At 38.7% G+C, this 17,168-nt stretch overlaps 1 protein-coding gene across 2 annotated transcripts in view; it reads right to left on the bottom strand.

Annotated features, from left to right (window-relative positions):
* The window catches only part of LNPEP (leucyl and cystinyl aminopeptidase), a 62,832-nt gene extending 46,798 nt beyond the window's left edge, over positions 1-16,034 (bottom strand). Inside the window, exon 1 of one of the 2 annotated variants that reach the window (XM_054185207.1) lies at positions 15,443-16,034. In XM_054185207.1, coding sequence (XP_054041182.1) covers positions 15,443-15,461 — 19 coding nt within the window. In that variant the 5' untranslated portion in view covers positions 15,462-16,034. The remainder of the gene's footprint in view (positions 1-15,442) is intronic. The other variant, XM_054185208.1, reaches the window with a different exon arrangement.
* Positions 16,035-17,168: the final 1,134 nt, after the last annotated feature.

Here is a 17,168-nt window from a genome sequence, read left to right as displayed (position 1 = left end):
TATATCAAAGCAGTATATTCAGTATAAACATGTTCTCAGGAAAAGAAAAAAAAAAGTTGAAAATTAAGTATCAGAATAATGTTTGCATTAAAACTTAAAATTCATATTTTGCTCAGTGAAATAACAGTTTCTCATCATATCTGAAAAAAAAATAATTGGAAGCACTCCACAATTTAAAAAGAACCTATTATAGTCAAGACAAGTGTATAGAATTTTTCTGCTACACTTGCAGTGTCTTTAAGAGGTAATATGATCTGTGCAGTTGCCTATGCAGACATGGCACTAGAAATTTTGTGAGTCATAGGTGTACTTGCTATAGAATATGTTTTTTAAGGAAAGGATGAACATGTACAGTACAGTATATATACATACATACAGTATATACATACTGAATACAGTACAGTATTCATCTGTATTTATGAGAGACCAAAAATATACCTACTTTGGGGTTACACAGTGAAATTTCTCACACGTATCTCACGTCATCAATCCTTCCAAGCTAAAGACAAGAACAACATGAAATGTGAGATAAATAAAAAACAGAGGAACTTGTGTTATATGGCTTGACTGAAAGGAGGAAAACAAGCTATAGGAAAACAGCATACGTAACATTCAGCAAGCTTTCAAAAATTTTATGTGTTTGTTAAGATTAAACGAACATATAAGCTACACTGGAAATCCAAAAGATGAGAAATATTTCAGAAAGTGCAATCGATTCCTTGGTGGAGACTGCCAATTAAAAATCACTAGTTCCAAACACCACTGGTTAGAACTTTTATCAATGCAAATAACCATTAGAGTTTAAGTCAACAGAAATACGAATAACCAGTATAGACAGGTACAACTCAGGAATAAAATGGCCTTGGCTTGCAAAGAAGTAGAGGTTTAACTGACAACTAAACATCTGAATTGGTAGCCTTTGAAAATGCATACTTAAAACATTCACTGTTAACATTTTCTTAGAAAAAAACTTTGTATTTTTCTAAACTTAATTTAGAAGTTTTCTAAATTTAAAGATAAAATAAGGCTAGAAACCTTAGTTGATGCTATTTAAGAACTGCATAATACAGTACTCACAGGAGTCCAGTTGCAGTCCAGTTCTTGCTGTCATGGACAACCAAAACAACTGATGGTCAATCCAGACAGACTTTACATGCAATTACACTCTTAAAAAAAAAATCATCTGCAGAAATGGGAACCTGAAGCCAAGTCCTACAGCTTCTTCACCTTACCTTAGCACTACCTTCTGTCTATTTCACTGATTACTCATTACCTCAAGGAAAAAGTCTTCAGCATTAAAAAAAAAAATAAAAAAAATTGGTGCAGTGGAAATTAAATATTTATTTAGTAATGCAAAATACACTCTTGCAAACTTTCTGTAGTTGATTTCCTAGCAATATTCCATGCTCAGCATGGAATTATTCCCAGTACAGCAAATCTCTTGCTACCACCTAGTAACCATCCTTCAAGGATTAGATTTGCCATTTGTATCAAACTGTTGATTGCTGTTGTCTAGTGTCTTATCTTTTCTTGATGAATTTTATACATTGGCATAGTCAAAATCAGTACACAGTGGTTGCTGCAGACTGCTTTACAAATAATCAAAAAAAGTAGAAATTGGGTCAAAAAAAAGACAGCAATTTTATATATTTAGCAGAAAATGGTAATAAGAGCAGTTGATCAGATCTGTGTTATAAACAGTTAAGGCAAGTGCTATACAATCCATCTGAGAGGTGTTTATATTTAAAAGAACTTTATTTAAAATTCTTCATTCATTGTTTGCTGATAAGCTTTTTTGGGCAGTGCTGGGTAAGCTGTATTCTGTAAATCTGTTTCCAGGTGTCCAAGAGTATAAAATTTTGGAAACAATTTCTGACCAGCTTATAAAAAAAAAAAAAAAGTTATTTCACATGGTTTACAGACCATCTAATCTCCTTAGGAATGAGACTGTTCCTTTAAAGACTTTGCTCTTATTTGAAGTACATTTAGAAATATAAATAGCTCCAAGAGAACCCTTGGCCTAAAGGCTTAGTATGGCTTGTAGGTTAGCTGCAATGAGAGTACAACCCTTCAGTGACAGCTGCAGAGTCAGAAACAGCACTTGAAGGTTTGAGCAAAAGTTAAGCAAACACAAAAGGCTTCTAGTGGCTAAACAGCTCTTGAAGTTGTAGAATAAGCATTATAAAATTGTCTCTACTCAAGTGTGTACAAGTCTAATTTCTGAAATTGCTCATGGAGACAACAGAAAAATAAAATCAAAGGCTGTGATTAGCAACAGCTGTCTTACGTTACCAGCTCTGTTAAAGATACAGGCCTCTCTCCTCTTTGTGAAATAAAGTTTTTAAAAAGAGACGAGTGTTACTTGATAGTTCAGCAATTACCTTTTCTGAGATGAATTATTTTAAATCTTAGCCCAAGTAAAAACATTTTACACACATTCCTCTATGCAATGAATATTTTTAATGCCCTCAAAATTTCTTCTGAAACAGTAATGCAGTGTCTTGTGTTTGTTGACCCTTTTCCCCTGTCCCATAGTGCCATTCTTTTACTTCCATGATATGTGAATTCCAACAAAAATACTCAGAAGACTACTTATTACTGACTTTTCCATTTTCCAGCTTTTGTAGCTGTTCAATTTAAAACTTGCATAAAAATACCCAGAGCTTATTCATAAAGATTTCTGCATTTATCAATTCAAATACATCAGATGTGGGAAAAAGAGTGGTTTATCTGTATGTCATCACTTGTCATAGCTTGAAATAAGTGCCTCAAAACTTTGGAGGAAGCAATAAAAAATTTACATTGGAAAAATAGTAGTTAAATAATAAATATTAATTTTTAAATTTGCTTTATTGTTCTTCTAATATATCACCCAACAGAAGTTACATAGGATTTCTTAAATTTTGCCCATGGAGAATTGATTTACAGCATAGTCAGTAAATAATCCCTGTTGCTATTTTCATGGACAGTACATAGACACAGCTCTCTGGAACACAGTCACTTTCAGAAAGAGTAGAAGGGCATTGGCACAGACTCTTGATGGTCACATGCAAAACCGCTGAATATATTGGGAAATCTATGCAAAATCTCATGCTTCAGTGAGTCAGGCAAGCAGTAATGTTCCTGTTTTTCTCCCTGACAGAGGAAGGGGAGTAGGAGGGGGAACCTCAAAAAAGAAAAAAGTTACATTTATTCAGAGTCTGCATAAAAGCAAATTACTCATCTTAAGGATTTCTGGCCCTGAAGCTTACAGAAAAACTCTATGCAGTGATACAATGCATGAATCCTTTAGAAGACAAGCATATCTTCTTAAATTCAAGATATGCTCAAATCTGTTAGTGCCCACATTTATAGGAAAAAGAAGAAACTGAAAATTTACTTATGAAATCTGACTTTTGAAAGATATTACACTTCATCAGTGGAACACTGTAAGTAAAAAATAAATCTTATTTTCAAAAGTCTGCTGCAAAATAGCATGTTGCTGGAGCAGTAGTTAAGGTCACTCTTTATTGTCACTTCAATATTGCGCTACACTATTTCTTCTTGTGGATCATTATCAATAGGTACATCATACACTACAAAATTATATAATTCAACAAAGTGGAGATTTTTAAAAAGGCGGGCTTTTCATTTTAAAATCCTTTCAGCTTGTTCTAAACCAGGACCAGGTACTTCTTGGTTTATGATGATTATTTCTTGGCATATCAATTTAGTTCTTCCTTCTATAATGCAAAATACTTCCTGTACCCTTATGCTTTTGGCTGCCTCTAACTTGTCCATAAAACACGATATGACTTGGTTGGGGGGAAGTTGGGGGAGGTGCAGGAGGAAGCTCATCTTATCTTTTCTAGCAACCTTGTTGAGCAAGAAACAAAACGTGTATCAGCAAACATGTTAGTCATGCTAAGATTCTAACTAAAGTTTTCCTTCTTTTTTTGTTTGTTTTTTTTTTTTTTTCCTCATTTTCTTCTTCTTACTGCAGGGGGGTTGGATTAGATGACCCTTAAAGGTCCCTTCCAACCCAACAGATTCTATGATTCTATGATTGTTTTCCACTATGTCTCCCTAATCATTCCATGCATTTCAAATTCCTTCTGAGCAATAAAATATTTCAATTCTACACAAAAAAATTATTTGTTGTTACTAAAGAGGAGTACACAATGCCATCCATGTAATTTAAAAATCAGTATCTATCCACAGTAAGAAAATATATATTTATAACCTTCACTCAGGTTAGAAAAAAGCAGACACCTAGCCAGTGGAATTTCAGGGAAATCAGAAGTCCTGTTTGAAAGCATTTTGCCTTCATTTCACCATGATTTCACCTACCACCTTGGAGTTGGGGCACAGGGATGGCAGAGGGAATTAAAGTCTCCACAACAAAAATCAAGTGAAGCACAGAATACCTGAGAAAATCCTTGGAATCCACCACTCCAAAAGGAATTAATACCTACAATCAAAGGCTGTTGATACAGCAGCTCATGAAACTGAACTGCTCTGTTCAGTTATAGTGCAAAATTAACATTCAGGTAACAAAGGAGATACGCAAGTACCTCCTGAAAAGAGTAATACAAGACAGACTCAGAAGAGCAGACTTAGTTTGCCACTGTCCCCCTTGATTTGTGAATCCCCTGAACGCCAATTTTGAATGAATGTCTCTTGTGTTGGGAAACATGATGATGAGCATTCAGCAGTTATGTCAAGACATTTTGCAAGACAGCCCTGAAAGTTTAAAAAAAAATGTTTTTTTAATATATATATTTATATGCTTCAGTTTCCATCTTTCAAAATTGCAACTGATATTTTTCTGTTTTCATCATTTGGGATTTGAAGTGTTGTGATTTGAAAGGAAAGAATTGCACAGTTTTAGACCTTTAGCAGTACACAAATTTTGGTTCATTTCTGACGACCTAGGAGAGCTGTGCAGCTAAATGCCCACCTGTCTGAGACGGCCTGACCTAACAACGACATTCTTGCAACAGTATGTGGGAAACTCAGATTTGCTTCATAATCCTTTTAGCACAAAAGAAAACAATAAAAAAGTCATGAAGACTATAGCTAGAAGTTGGGAATAGCAAAAAAAAAAAAAAAAAATATTTCCCACAAGGAAGTAACCAGGAGAGATGAGAAAGCTGAGAAGCACACGCTTCCGCCCTCCACCTACACAGGCATTACATAGCTTCAGACCTAATGCAAACTTCTCCATCTTCGTGACTGTAGACTCCTTTTGTCATTTTAAGAATTTTGCAAAAGGACAGACTAGTATGGTCCTAAGGACAACGTTTACATTGCATTAAGACAAACAAAGCAAGACAGCTACTAGCAAAAAGCCAGTGCAGCATTTTTCATATATGCTTGAAACTGGTTTTTTGTCATAACACAACATGGTACAATACAAGACCATGCACAACTGAAGGTACAACGGAAGGACATACACCAGCAACATACATATAAAGCATATCAGAGCCCCATGTCAGTGAGGAGTATGTTGACCACTGCTAAAATGTATGAAGTATATGTATCTCTACACAGTAACAGTCCTTATTTACACCAAAAAGGCAACTGGTGTTCAGTGCAAAATTGTAACTCTCTCTTTTTAGAATCCACTGTTTTCTATTGCTGTTTTGAAGTAAGTTTTGCTCTTCAGCAATGTACTGGTTTTTGCTGGGATAGAGTTAGTTTTCTTCATAGTATCTCCTATAGTGTTATGCTTTGGATTTGTAAACAAAACAGTGTTGATAATGCACCCATTTTTTAGCTATTACTCAGCAGTGCTTACACAGTGTCAAGGATGTCTGTGCTCCTCACGCTGTCCTGCCAGTGAGCAGGCTGGGGGTGCACATGAGGTCAGGAGGAGACACAACTGGGACAGCTGAATCCAACTGACCAAAGGGATATCGCATACCATATAACATCATGGTCATGGTCAGCAATAAAAGCTGGAAGAAGGAGGAAAGGGTTCAGAATTATGGCAATTGCTTTCACAAGCAATCATGATGCATGATGGAGTCCTGCTCCATCCTGTTGACTGAGCACCTGCCTGCCGATGGGAAGTAGTGAATGAATTCCTTACTTTGCTTTGCTTGTGCAGCTTTTGCTTTTCCCATTAAACTGTCTTTACCTCAGCCCACAAGTTTTCTCACTTTTACTCTTCCAATTCTCTTGCCCATGCCACTGGGTGGGAGTAAGCAAGAGGCTGTGTGAGGCTTTGCAGCCTAATGCAGGAGGGGTTAAAACTAAACAAGAAAGTTTAAGGAGAATTTTTATTTATTGTATAGCCAATATATAGGGGCAGTACATAGCCACTCACAGGAAACCACAAATCTTTGAATTTAGAAATAAAAGCTTTCATGCTTGCAGTTGTTTTAAATGTGTTAAATCTTATGTTTAGAACCTTTACGTAAGAAAAACATTTCAGGGGAAAAATTAAAAAAAAAAGTTAGGCTGCTACAAGACAGATGTCAGCACTTTTTCTCTTATGTTATTGAATCCAGAAGGGAATAATCCAATAGAAAAAAGCACAGCCGAGAAATATTAGGAAATACGAAGTATTGCTATGAAAATCTGTGTATCATCCATGTGACGTGCCTGCTTTGTAGAGACAGAACAGAGCAACAGGCAAACAGCATGTCCTTAATTCCCATGATGCTGCAAGATTACAAATGCACATTTTTAATGATAAAGATCCTAAACCAGCATTTTCTAGTCCTCCTAATATTACTTAAAATAACAGAGAATGGAACACATTGACTCAGAGAGAACAAACCTCAAAAAGCCTTACATAAACCAACAACCTCACTGAACTGAAGCGGGCTTTTTCTGTTTTGGCTAAGACATCACGGTCCTTCACTGATAGTAACAGCACCTCCATTTGGTGTAGAAATAAAAACATCACAGGCTCTGTTGCTTTTTGCGGTGTTGTTACTTACGTGCAAACATATATGATGACTCTCTGTATAATTTTACTGTAAGCTCTTATCAAAAGGCAGGCACTATAGGAAGTTTGTCCATGATTTCAAGCACATCCTAGTAACAAATGCCACTTTGCAAGAGTTTAATTTCAGGACACAAATAAGGTTATAAAGCTAACTGTAATCTAACTGGTAGAGGTTTACAAGGATCTGTCTAGTTAAGCATATATCATGGCTTCCACAATTAAGTCACAATGGATGGGTAGAAAGTGCCCAAAACAGATGCTGGTTCAGAAAAAGAACCTTTTTTTCCACAACTTTTCTACCATCCTAACTTGAAAATTAATAGCTTTTCACATATTGCAAAGGAGGGCAAATGCTGGTTTCCAATCCAAAATAAGCAAGGGAACGTAAGTTTCAAGCCATACAAGATCACTCTCTACTTCCTCTCCTTCAGCCTGTACCGGAAGGTCTACTTCTGCTGTTTGTTTGTGGGTTTTTTTTTAATTAATGTGAGATCAAATACTGCAATAGCAAGCTTCTGCATATACACTGGAGTAAAATCAGGCCAACTGGGCTGCATCACGGAAATTAAAACAATACGTGATTACGTATTTTAAGACCCTCTCTTATCTTAAATTACCATAAGAAACAGGAGCTAAGAGTGTAATCTCATGTAAGTCACTGTTTATTAGTCTTGGGTGCTTCTAAAAGGTTTTCTGAAAGTCTTTTCCTGACTTTTAAGGAAAGCACAATTGTAGTTTCTTCAGCAGGACCTCAGGCTGAAGAACCACATGGATCAATTACATTTCAACATTTATCAATTAAATTTATGAGTAGATAGCCAGACTATTACTGATATGTCTTTTCAAATCTTTACTTCCATGTCATCAACAAAAAGAAATCATGGAAGAGGCAGAAAAAAACAGTGTGGTTCATTTACTGAACACACTACCTATTCAACGGGCAAGAAATTTAAGTTACTTTTTTCATAACTATTTCTCTGGAGGTCAGTGGAGATAATGGAAGAATTTAAGGCTAACCAATACAAGCTTAGCGTGGATTTTGATGTCCAATACAGGCATATCATGTCCATTCACATCTTACTAAATATTTTCACATTTCAATCCGGTACGAGTTATGTTTCCACAGTGAAAAGGGGTGTAAGTGGAGGAAGGGGAAGAGGAGGAGGTTGTTTTAAATGACCTTTTGCTCTCTGGGCACTATTCAGAGACAAAACCTTCTACAAGTTCCAACAACATTAAGCCGGTGTTCCATCCTCAGCCACTGGTTGAACAAGACACAGGATGGGGAAGAGGGCTCTGAACTTTAATTTTACAACATGGGGTTTTATTTTCCTGTTTCCAATCTGATCAAGGGTATGTTTTAAAATTACAATGATAGAAGATGTTTAACCACAGGGATCTAATGAAAAGGCCCTGAGTCTTGGAGACAAGCAGGAAGTTGTCTCAAATTTCTCAAGCTACTGAACTCCCATATTCAGGACTGCTGACTATCTTCTTCAGTATATCTGTCCACCAGCTTCACAGCAGCCAAATACCAGGCTCATCACAGCTGAAGTTACAATGGATTTCTCTGCCAGTATCAATTGTTCTGAGGAAAAATTTTTAGAGAACTTTGCAAAACATCTAACAGACCGTCAGGCATGCAGTCTGACAGACTGCATAGAACCTGACATTTGGTCTTATTTTGTTTGTTTTGTGGGTTTTTTTTAAAGCAATAAATTCAAACTATCATAGCCTTTCATCTTGAACAGTTTCTAAAAAAAACAACCCAATATGCCTTCCGGATTACTATTGTTACTTAATACACACTTGACAACTCCAGTGATAATATGATACAAAACCACGTGTAGGTCAAAAGTAAGTATTGCGTGTTCACTGCTTCATAACTGGTATTTCAGCGCACAGAAGCAACAAAGTCTAAAAGTTATTGCCTGTCACTCACAACACAGTAAATTTTATATGGTCTTCCAATACATCTCCCTAAATTTTCGTCAGTCTCATTACATAACAAGACAAAGGACTGATAGAGAAAGAAGTGGCAGGATGCCTCCCTGGTAGCTCAAGAAATACTGACTTCTAAATTGCTCCAAATCCCTACCCAGGTATCATATATCAGCTTTGAAATCAGCTTCATTACCACCAGCACCATGGGGGCAGGGGCAGTTCAGATACCAGACACTTCCAGAAAGTACCCTGGGGTCATCTCTCTCACTCGTTCTCACTATGGAAAAAGTAGGTGGGAAAGCTGCAGGCTGCACAGAGTGCCAGACCAATCTATAACAGCAGGGTTTGCGAAAGGTTTCTGTAGAAATACCAGCAGGGTCACTCCAGAGCCAACCCAGAGGGAGCTACAATCAGCAAGCTGTGTATTTTGATCTTGTGAGTACTCTGGGCTGCTTTGGCCAGCAATGTACACATCCTTGGCCACATCACTGTTATTAGAATGTATATACATTTCAGAATACATGTGCTGCTACCAGAAAAAGGAAGAAAATAGCAAAATGAGATTAAAAAATACAACAGAAATAAAAACCACAACCCTTGCTTCCTTGCTAGACAAAGCATATTTTAAATCCCCAAGTTTAATTTAAGAGAACAATTTCTGTAGATCACATCCCTGCCAATGATACGCCACCTCATAATAACAGTTTTGTTCTGCTCCATATGATGTTTTTTTGCCTTCGTTGATCTTAATCTCACTTAATCTCACAATCATAATTTTTAGATGAAAAGTTACCACAATATGGCCTCTTTCTGTGAAAAGCACTCAAGTTTGGCAAAGACAAGATTTAGAATCTACATATTGTTCTTTTAGATACTCCACAGGAATGGCTTTCACTGTTTTAGGTATACATAGTGTGGGGGGAAAAACAATCACAAAGAACTTTAAAGTATAAAGGATATTGACCCTCGTGCATTTTAACATTTTGTGTAGCCTCTTCTATTCCAGGCACAATCCCTCAGCACAGTGCTCGTCTGAACTTTTGCCAACTCAATCAACAGAGTTGCCAACAAGTCATTTGCTGTGATGAAGCTTGCTAGCCTAATCAGTGTACATAATGTAGGACAAACATAGAATTCCTACCACTGCAATGCAGACCACCGTCAGAGTAACACCACAGTATTATAATCACAGAAGACAGATATGAAGGAAGATTTCCTTCAGTCTGTTTCCTTGGGTTTTGTTTTTAATTTGTTCAAAGTTTAACAGGTCTTATTCTTATTTTCATTCCTATTTTCTTCTCATTTGTGTTTTTAATTGCTAAAGCGAATATTTTGTAATGACTCCTTTAATTATTTTCCAGTTTTTGTTTGTTTTTTTTTAACAGTACTTTACATACAAGTACTCACACCTATGAATACTCAGTTGTGCCAAAAGAGACACCAAGGCCTCACTAATATCTACATCAATGATAAAACACATAAATTTGGTTAGCAGAACTGACAGCTTATACATGCTGTATTCACAGATTGATTTTCTGAAAACTTGTTCTTCGTCTTTATCTTATAACGGTTTACAGCTCAGAAGTAATGAAGCTTCTAAAGTACTCTAAAGCTTTTTGGACTCCCACAAATACAAGCCTGGCTGCTTCTGGAAAGATTGGTTTACATGCATGAAAAACAGTTACAAGTGATTCTACTGATGTGTTAACAATTCATTATTATCTCAAAAGAAGTTGTCAGATTTTATACAGAAGAAAGGCTTAAATAAAAAGCAGTGCTAGGCCCTGAAGCAGTAGGTAAATTAGGCACATTCTTAAACACAACTGTTTCTCCATAAAAGTCAATGGCACCACGACAGAAGTGTTGTTACACAAGAACTCCAGAGCTTGCAGAATCGATTACTTCAATGTCAGAGTGATTACAACCCAAGAACAGCTCTCTGCACTGAAGCACAGTGAAACAGGTTTTTCCAAGCAGCTTGGTGGGAGCTTTGGTGGGGAAAAAAAAAATCCCAGAATCAAAACCCACCTTATCTCCACATGAACAAAGAAAACACCAAAAGTGTCTCACATTTTAGTGGAATCCGGATTCCTCCGACTCACTCTTCACTAGCTGTAGTAAAGAAGACCACTGCTGCAGAACATTACTACACACCCTGAATTATCCAATAGAAGAACTGGGCACTGAGATCTTCTTTGAAGGTCTTTTGTGAGACAACACTCATGATGGAATAAAACATCAGCTGTGCCCCAAGGAGGTAAACTGAGTAGAACCCACCACACTGTATTACCCTAAAATTCCTGTCTCCCTGATCCACTGGAGGAGATTTACCGCGGTGTTCCCTCCCCTCCCTTCTCCTCATTTCCTCCAAGAGTCTCCATCCATTCTCTCCCTGTTTTCCTGGCTACAAGGTATACAACCTTTTTGTGCTTCTTACAATTTAAGGTTAATATACTTCCAGTATTTAAAGCAGTATCAAAAATATCAAAAATATCAAAACACAGCTAGTACACGGTACCTATGTACTCTTTAAAACACTTACAGGCAATTAAAACACCAACTCACAAAAAATTCTGGTGTATTTTGAAAGCTAATTTGATGTTATTTTAAGGTAGTGTTGGACAGAAGTCTAAGCAGTAGCTGTCACATGTACAAATTTCTCTGACAGATGATAACTCTAACTCATAAAGAAATCTTAATGCTTTTGCCCTCCTACACAATCTTTGCTTTTGTACTTAATGAAAAAAATATTGTCCAGAAGAGCTGGAAATTCACTGAAGTTCCTTCACTCAAATCACTGAGTGAAGGAGGAAAAGGAAAACTTGAATTCTCTGAATGCAGCTGAATTCATCGCTACTGAAGTCAGACATTCATTAAATGAAGGTAAATTCACCTTCTTCATAGGTAATTACTATACCAATGCCCATCAAATATGAAAAAAAACCAAACCTCTGATTACTTAAATAAACAGAAGTGGTTTTATCCTAGCTTTTATTAGTTTTCAACGTTTTCTATGGCAGTCATTATGGGGCTTTATCTAGCACATGTGCACATAGCCTCACAAATGTCAAACTTGGTTGCTAGACTTCACATTATCTTTCCAAACAAGATAACAAGACAGTCCTAGAATACTTTTACAATGGATACTGATGTCAACATAGCTTTTCAGTATTTTTGACTCATGAGATATCATGTAGATACTCAGTGGCTTCATTCATTCTACAAGCGGAATAACACATCCTTAGTGGAGAAATACTAAGAATCAATCCATGGTGAACATCTATACACTGATCTTCAGACATTGTTTTAGCAGGGAGATTTTCAATCTCTTTCCAATTCACAGTGTTTGGTCTTGCCAAAAGAAAACATTTCAAGCAGATTAAGTTCTTTCTCTCCTCCCTCTTGGTATGTTCATCTACTTCCCTCATTACTCTGATCATCAAATTGCTTTTCACTTTACAACAGGTGCTGGACTACTCTGTTACAGAAATGTTGTTAATACATCCAGATCCTAGCTTGTATTGTAAAGTGCCAGCAAAAGAAAGCATGTAAATCTTAGTCTGTGCCTAGACACAAATAGAGCCCAGAGAGGGATGATTGCTCTCTGGGCTACATAGACTGCATCCAATTACTGAATTCAGTTCTGAGCATCAATTGCTAGACAGGGAGTTCACAGAAATGCAGGAGAAGCAAATACAGATCCAACTCATTGAGTAAACAGGTTCCTATTTAGCTTAGGTGACACAGGAAGGTAAGATACAGATGCTACAATACAGCTTTGTGGAAAAATACTATCCAGCAACATGCACTTGAACAGCATAAAACTCACATTTAGAAACAGTTGCAACCAGCATATTTTAATGTGAGTAATATTTGACTAAAGTAAAATGCTGGGATATGCAAAACATGGGGGGGAAGAATGAGAACAGACCTCTTAGATTATTTTTTTTTCTACCCCCTTCCCAAAACAGTTTACTGTTGCTTAGGATTGACTAATACAGTTTAAAACGAACAGGAATCCTTCTGCTCCATGACACAACAGTATACAATATTGACAGTTAAGGCTATACCTGTTGCACCTAACAGACTTAGGCTACGCACACAGAACATGCTCCTGCAATCTCCAATACATTTATATACTGAACAAAACTAACACAAAGAAAGAAAACATTTCAGAATTGACAGGAACTAGCTGAAATAACTAGATTTGCAAATGAAATTTTTCATTTTGTACATTATATTACCTAACTTGGTTTATTTCTACCTTCTACAAACAAACCCCACTTCTTCCCATGAGAGCCTTTTTATTTTGTTCATCATTTATGTAATTAATTTCAAAGTTTCCATTTGCTGTGTAAAAAAAAAGGATAAAAATAATTCAAGAATGTCAGTGAAAGTTAATGTTATTTGCATTTCAGCAGATCATCACAAGTTATCCCTTCTGCAGTTACTTGCTTACGCATGTCACCTGTCTTAATGAGAAACATTGTAATAGCTCATTTCTACCTTTTCCTTTCATTTCAGATGGAAAAGTTACATATTTAATATATTAAACAGGAAATGGTGAAATGATCTTTCAGAAACACATACAAGCTAAAAATAAAAGCAAAAGGCTTGCAAAATATTTTGCAATTTTGTCCAAAAGAGAGACGTCCCAAATTATATGACATATCCCCTTTAGTCAGTATTTAACTTTTTTTGTATTGTTTGGGGGTTTTTTTACTGAAATTGTTTAGGTAACAAAAGACTAGTCAGAATTAATAAATTCTGCTCATTAATTTGCAGTTCCTAGTTCAGAGGAATTGGAGATCATACCACTTAGAAAAAAATTTTCCTTCAAACAGTCTCATCACCATCTCAGGCTTCAGGGAACAAAATTAGGAATCTCTGTGCATGAACATCACTGTGTAGTAGCACGAAGTACCTTTGAGCTGTATGCTCAGGCCCACACTGGTGTTTCTTACAACTATATGGATCAAGAGCAGAATATTTTTAATATTTTGTTGCACAATGCAGTAACAGTATCATGTTCAAACCGACTTTTAAAATGATAGCAACTGATGGCTGTCTCTCCCAAAGGGAATGGACTTAGCAAGATGACTTGAAAAAAAATTCTCTCCAAAACTGCATTAAAGGCAAAGTCTTTTTACTATACATTCAGGAATGCAAATTACAACTCTGTGATGGTAATAAATTGTAGTTGAAAGATCTTCTACTAAGGCCTGAATTAAGTCAAAACCAAAAATTCAACCACTTGTACAAACTGTAATTTTAACATGACCAAAAAAAAAACCCCAACTCAATAGCAGTGCAATTTAAGGAAAAGAAAAAAGAAAAAAAAAAACACACAAAAAAAGAAAATGTCCATCTTGCTAGTTAAGCCAACAAAATATGCCCAGAGCTCATAACCTTTGGATTCTAAACAGCAGCATATAAAGAATAGGGAATTTTTAGTGTATTTGAGAAAAGGGAAACACAATATATTCCTCAAGTGAAACGGAAAATTTACTTTTTACTGCATGGGATTTTTCTGAGTTTGGCAGACTGATTTGGCAGGTCACTGAGGAGTTAAAATATAATGCAGCAAAATCTACCTCATGCATTAGCTATGGCTACCCAGCATGCTTGTCATTTAATGAACCAAACCCCACCTGTAATAGAAGCACTGCATTTTCAACACAGAGGCTCTTGTTTTACCCAGTGTCTTGTACTAATTCCATATTTGGCTATGGTCTCGCGTCTAACCAAACATACTTTAGTTTCAGTTTGATCTGAGAGCTTCATTTCCTCCTCAGTCCTGGGCGGGTAGAATGTGTTACTAATACAGAGACAGTAGTAACATGGACTTCAAATGGTTTCATCTCGGTCTCAAGCGCAGGATGCACACACGCCACTGTATCACGACGTCAAAAAACGCTCCTGTAGACTCACCTCAAAGCTGCAGCACATCCTTATTCCAAACGCTTCTGCCTATGCATGGACGGTGCTGAAAGCTTTCTGGCTTTCAGGAACACCCTAAAACACTGCCTCAAACACCCTAGATCCTCCTGTATTTTGTTTCTCCTTTCCCTCGCTGGGAGGAGACGCTGCCGAGAACGCCTCGATCAGGAAAACAGCATAAACAGAGGGTCTGGTTCCTCCTTCCCATCAGAGACTCATGATGGCTTTGGCACTCCGGACGCAGATAAGGTTCTTTCCTCGGAGCAATATCCACCGAGAGCACGAAGTTGCCCCAGCTTCGTACTGTCCGTTATGTGCCACCGTGACACTGCGGCCGGGCAATAAAAACCGCAACGGTACCGAAAAGGAGAGGGAGCCTCCTCTCACCTTCCTAGTTAAAGATATGTGTGCCTAATTAACTCGAATAAAACAAGATCTGAGGCAATTTACAAGACGCGACGCGGACTGCACGGCTAAGAAGCCTCCTTTCTTCCCCTGGGCAAGCATCTCCTGCCGGGGCCCTGTCAGGGCGCACCCCCGCGGGCAGGGCCGGGCCGGGCAGGCCAGGCCTGCCGCGGGGAGGCCACGCGTCCCGGTCCCGGGCTCAGCCGCGGTACTCACCGCTTGGAAACGGCTCCATTTTCCTCACGGAGTCCGCCCTCACCCGGCGAGAGCGAAGCGCTGGCGAGGAAGGAGAAGGCGACGCGGAGGCGCAGCCACAGCCGACTCTTCACTCCTCTTCCTGCCGCCGCATGCTCTCAAGACAGGAGCAGCCTCGGGCTCCGCCGGGCCGCTGCGGCCCCTCACACCGCCCCGACACCGCCCCTCCAGCGGCCGTGGGCACAGCGGGCTTAGCCCGCGGCTCCCTGCTCAGCAGCTTCTCCCGTCCAGCGACCCCGCACCAACCACCTTCTCCCGCCTGCTCCCCTCTCACCCCCTGGCCGGGCCACGCTGCACCGCCTACTCCTCACGCAGACCCGCCTCCCCGCCCACATCACGCCCGGGGAGGCCGGGGCGGGCGCTTGATCGGAGGCAGGGTCCTGCGCGGCCCTCCGAACCCCGAGGGAGCGAGAGTCGGGATGTCGGTCTCCTGCCCTCTGCTCCGCTGGTCGACCCCGGGCGCGTCCGCCTAATGCCGCGGCGCCGCCCCGCAGGCCTCCCTGTGGCCCCGCTGCGCAGAGGCCCCGAGGGCCGGAGCCGGGGCCGTGCCGCGCCTGGCCTGCATCTCACCGCCCTGCTCCCTTCGTCGCGATGTAACCGCGATTGTTGTTTGTAACCTCAGTAGCGCCTTGCGCGCTCCCTCCTTCGTGACCAGCGCGCTGCTGCTGTCACGTGACTGACTGAGTCCCAATTTTCTTCTTTAACATGGGAAAATTTTAACTGCTGATTGTTGGAAAAGAAGAAAATGGGTGTTGATTAGTCCTGAAGAACTCAAAATCTAAAGGACCTATATTTATTTTGCCAAAAAAAAAAAAAGGAAGAAATCCAAGTTTAACTGTTCTTGGGGGAAGTCGGGCGCGAGAGCCAGCAGTCCGCTCCGCAAGAGCTCAGGCCCTATTCCTAGTCCTGTGCCTGTTCTCACTGTTTCATAAACCTAGAACTTTTTCACACCCTTAGTGTGTTTCACACGCTTGACAGCCCTGTAGCATAAACTAGGTCACAGTTACATTGCACGCTAAGTCCCTGGAGTTTAATACTAGCCTTAATGTTGAGCACAGAGCTATATGAGTTTTAATGACCATTTACTCAATGGTCATTAGACATTAGAACATCGATGTGTTCTTAGACGCTCCTTAATATCTGACAACACCATGTCCTCAAAAGAAAACCTTATATTATTATTAAATCAACAAAGCATTTCTTCTAATAGCATGAGATGTCCTGAAACCTTTCTTTTTTAAGCACTGACCCTGTCTGACCTATATTTAATTGTATTAAGGAAACGCCAACAACCATGTAGCTGACTCTGAAGTGCTGGGATCCTACACAGTGTCATGCAGAGACTGCAGAAAGGCCTGAATAACTTCTTTTTGAGCTCCTCATCACTTGCTTTCACCATTCTTCATTTTCGCCAGTCCAAATCCTAAATTAGCATGATGCATCTCTGTTAAACAGAAGAGATAAAATAAGACCAAGCTCCATTACATGTGCAAAAATACACATATCTGGATTTTCCTGTTAAAATCAAGTTTTAAAAGAATTCATATGATGAAATTAGGTATACAGGTCATTTCACAGTAGCACCTATTTTAATCTGTCCAATATTAGAAGAAGGGTTTCAGTGTAATTTTTATATAACATCATTTAGAACAGAATTGAACAGAATTGAAGCTCCAGATTTGTTGGA

The sequence above is a fragment of the Rissa tridactyla genome, chromosome Z (genome assembly GCF_028500815.1).
Source record: "Rissa tridactyla isolate bRisTri1 chromosome Z, bRisTri1.patW.cur.20221130, whole genome shotgun sequence".
Lineage (NCBI taxonomy): Eukaryota > Metazoa > Chordata > Aves > Charadriiformes > Laridae > Rissa > Rissa tridactyla.
This window is presented reverse-complemented; position numbering and strand designations above follow the sequence as displayed.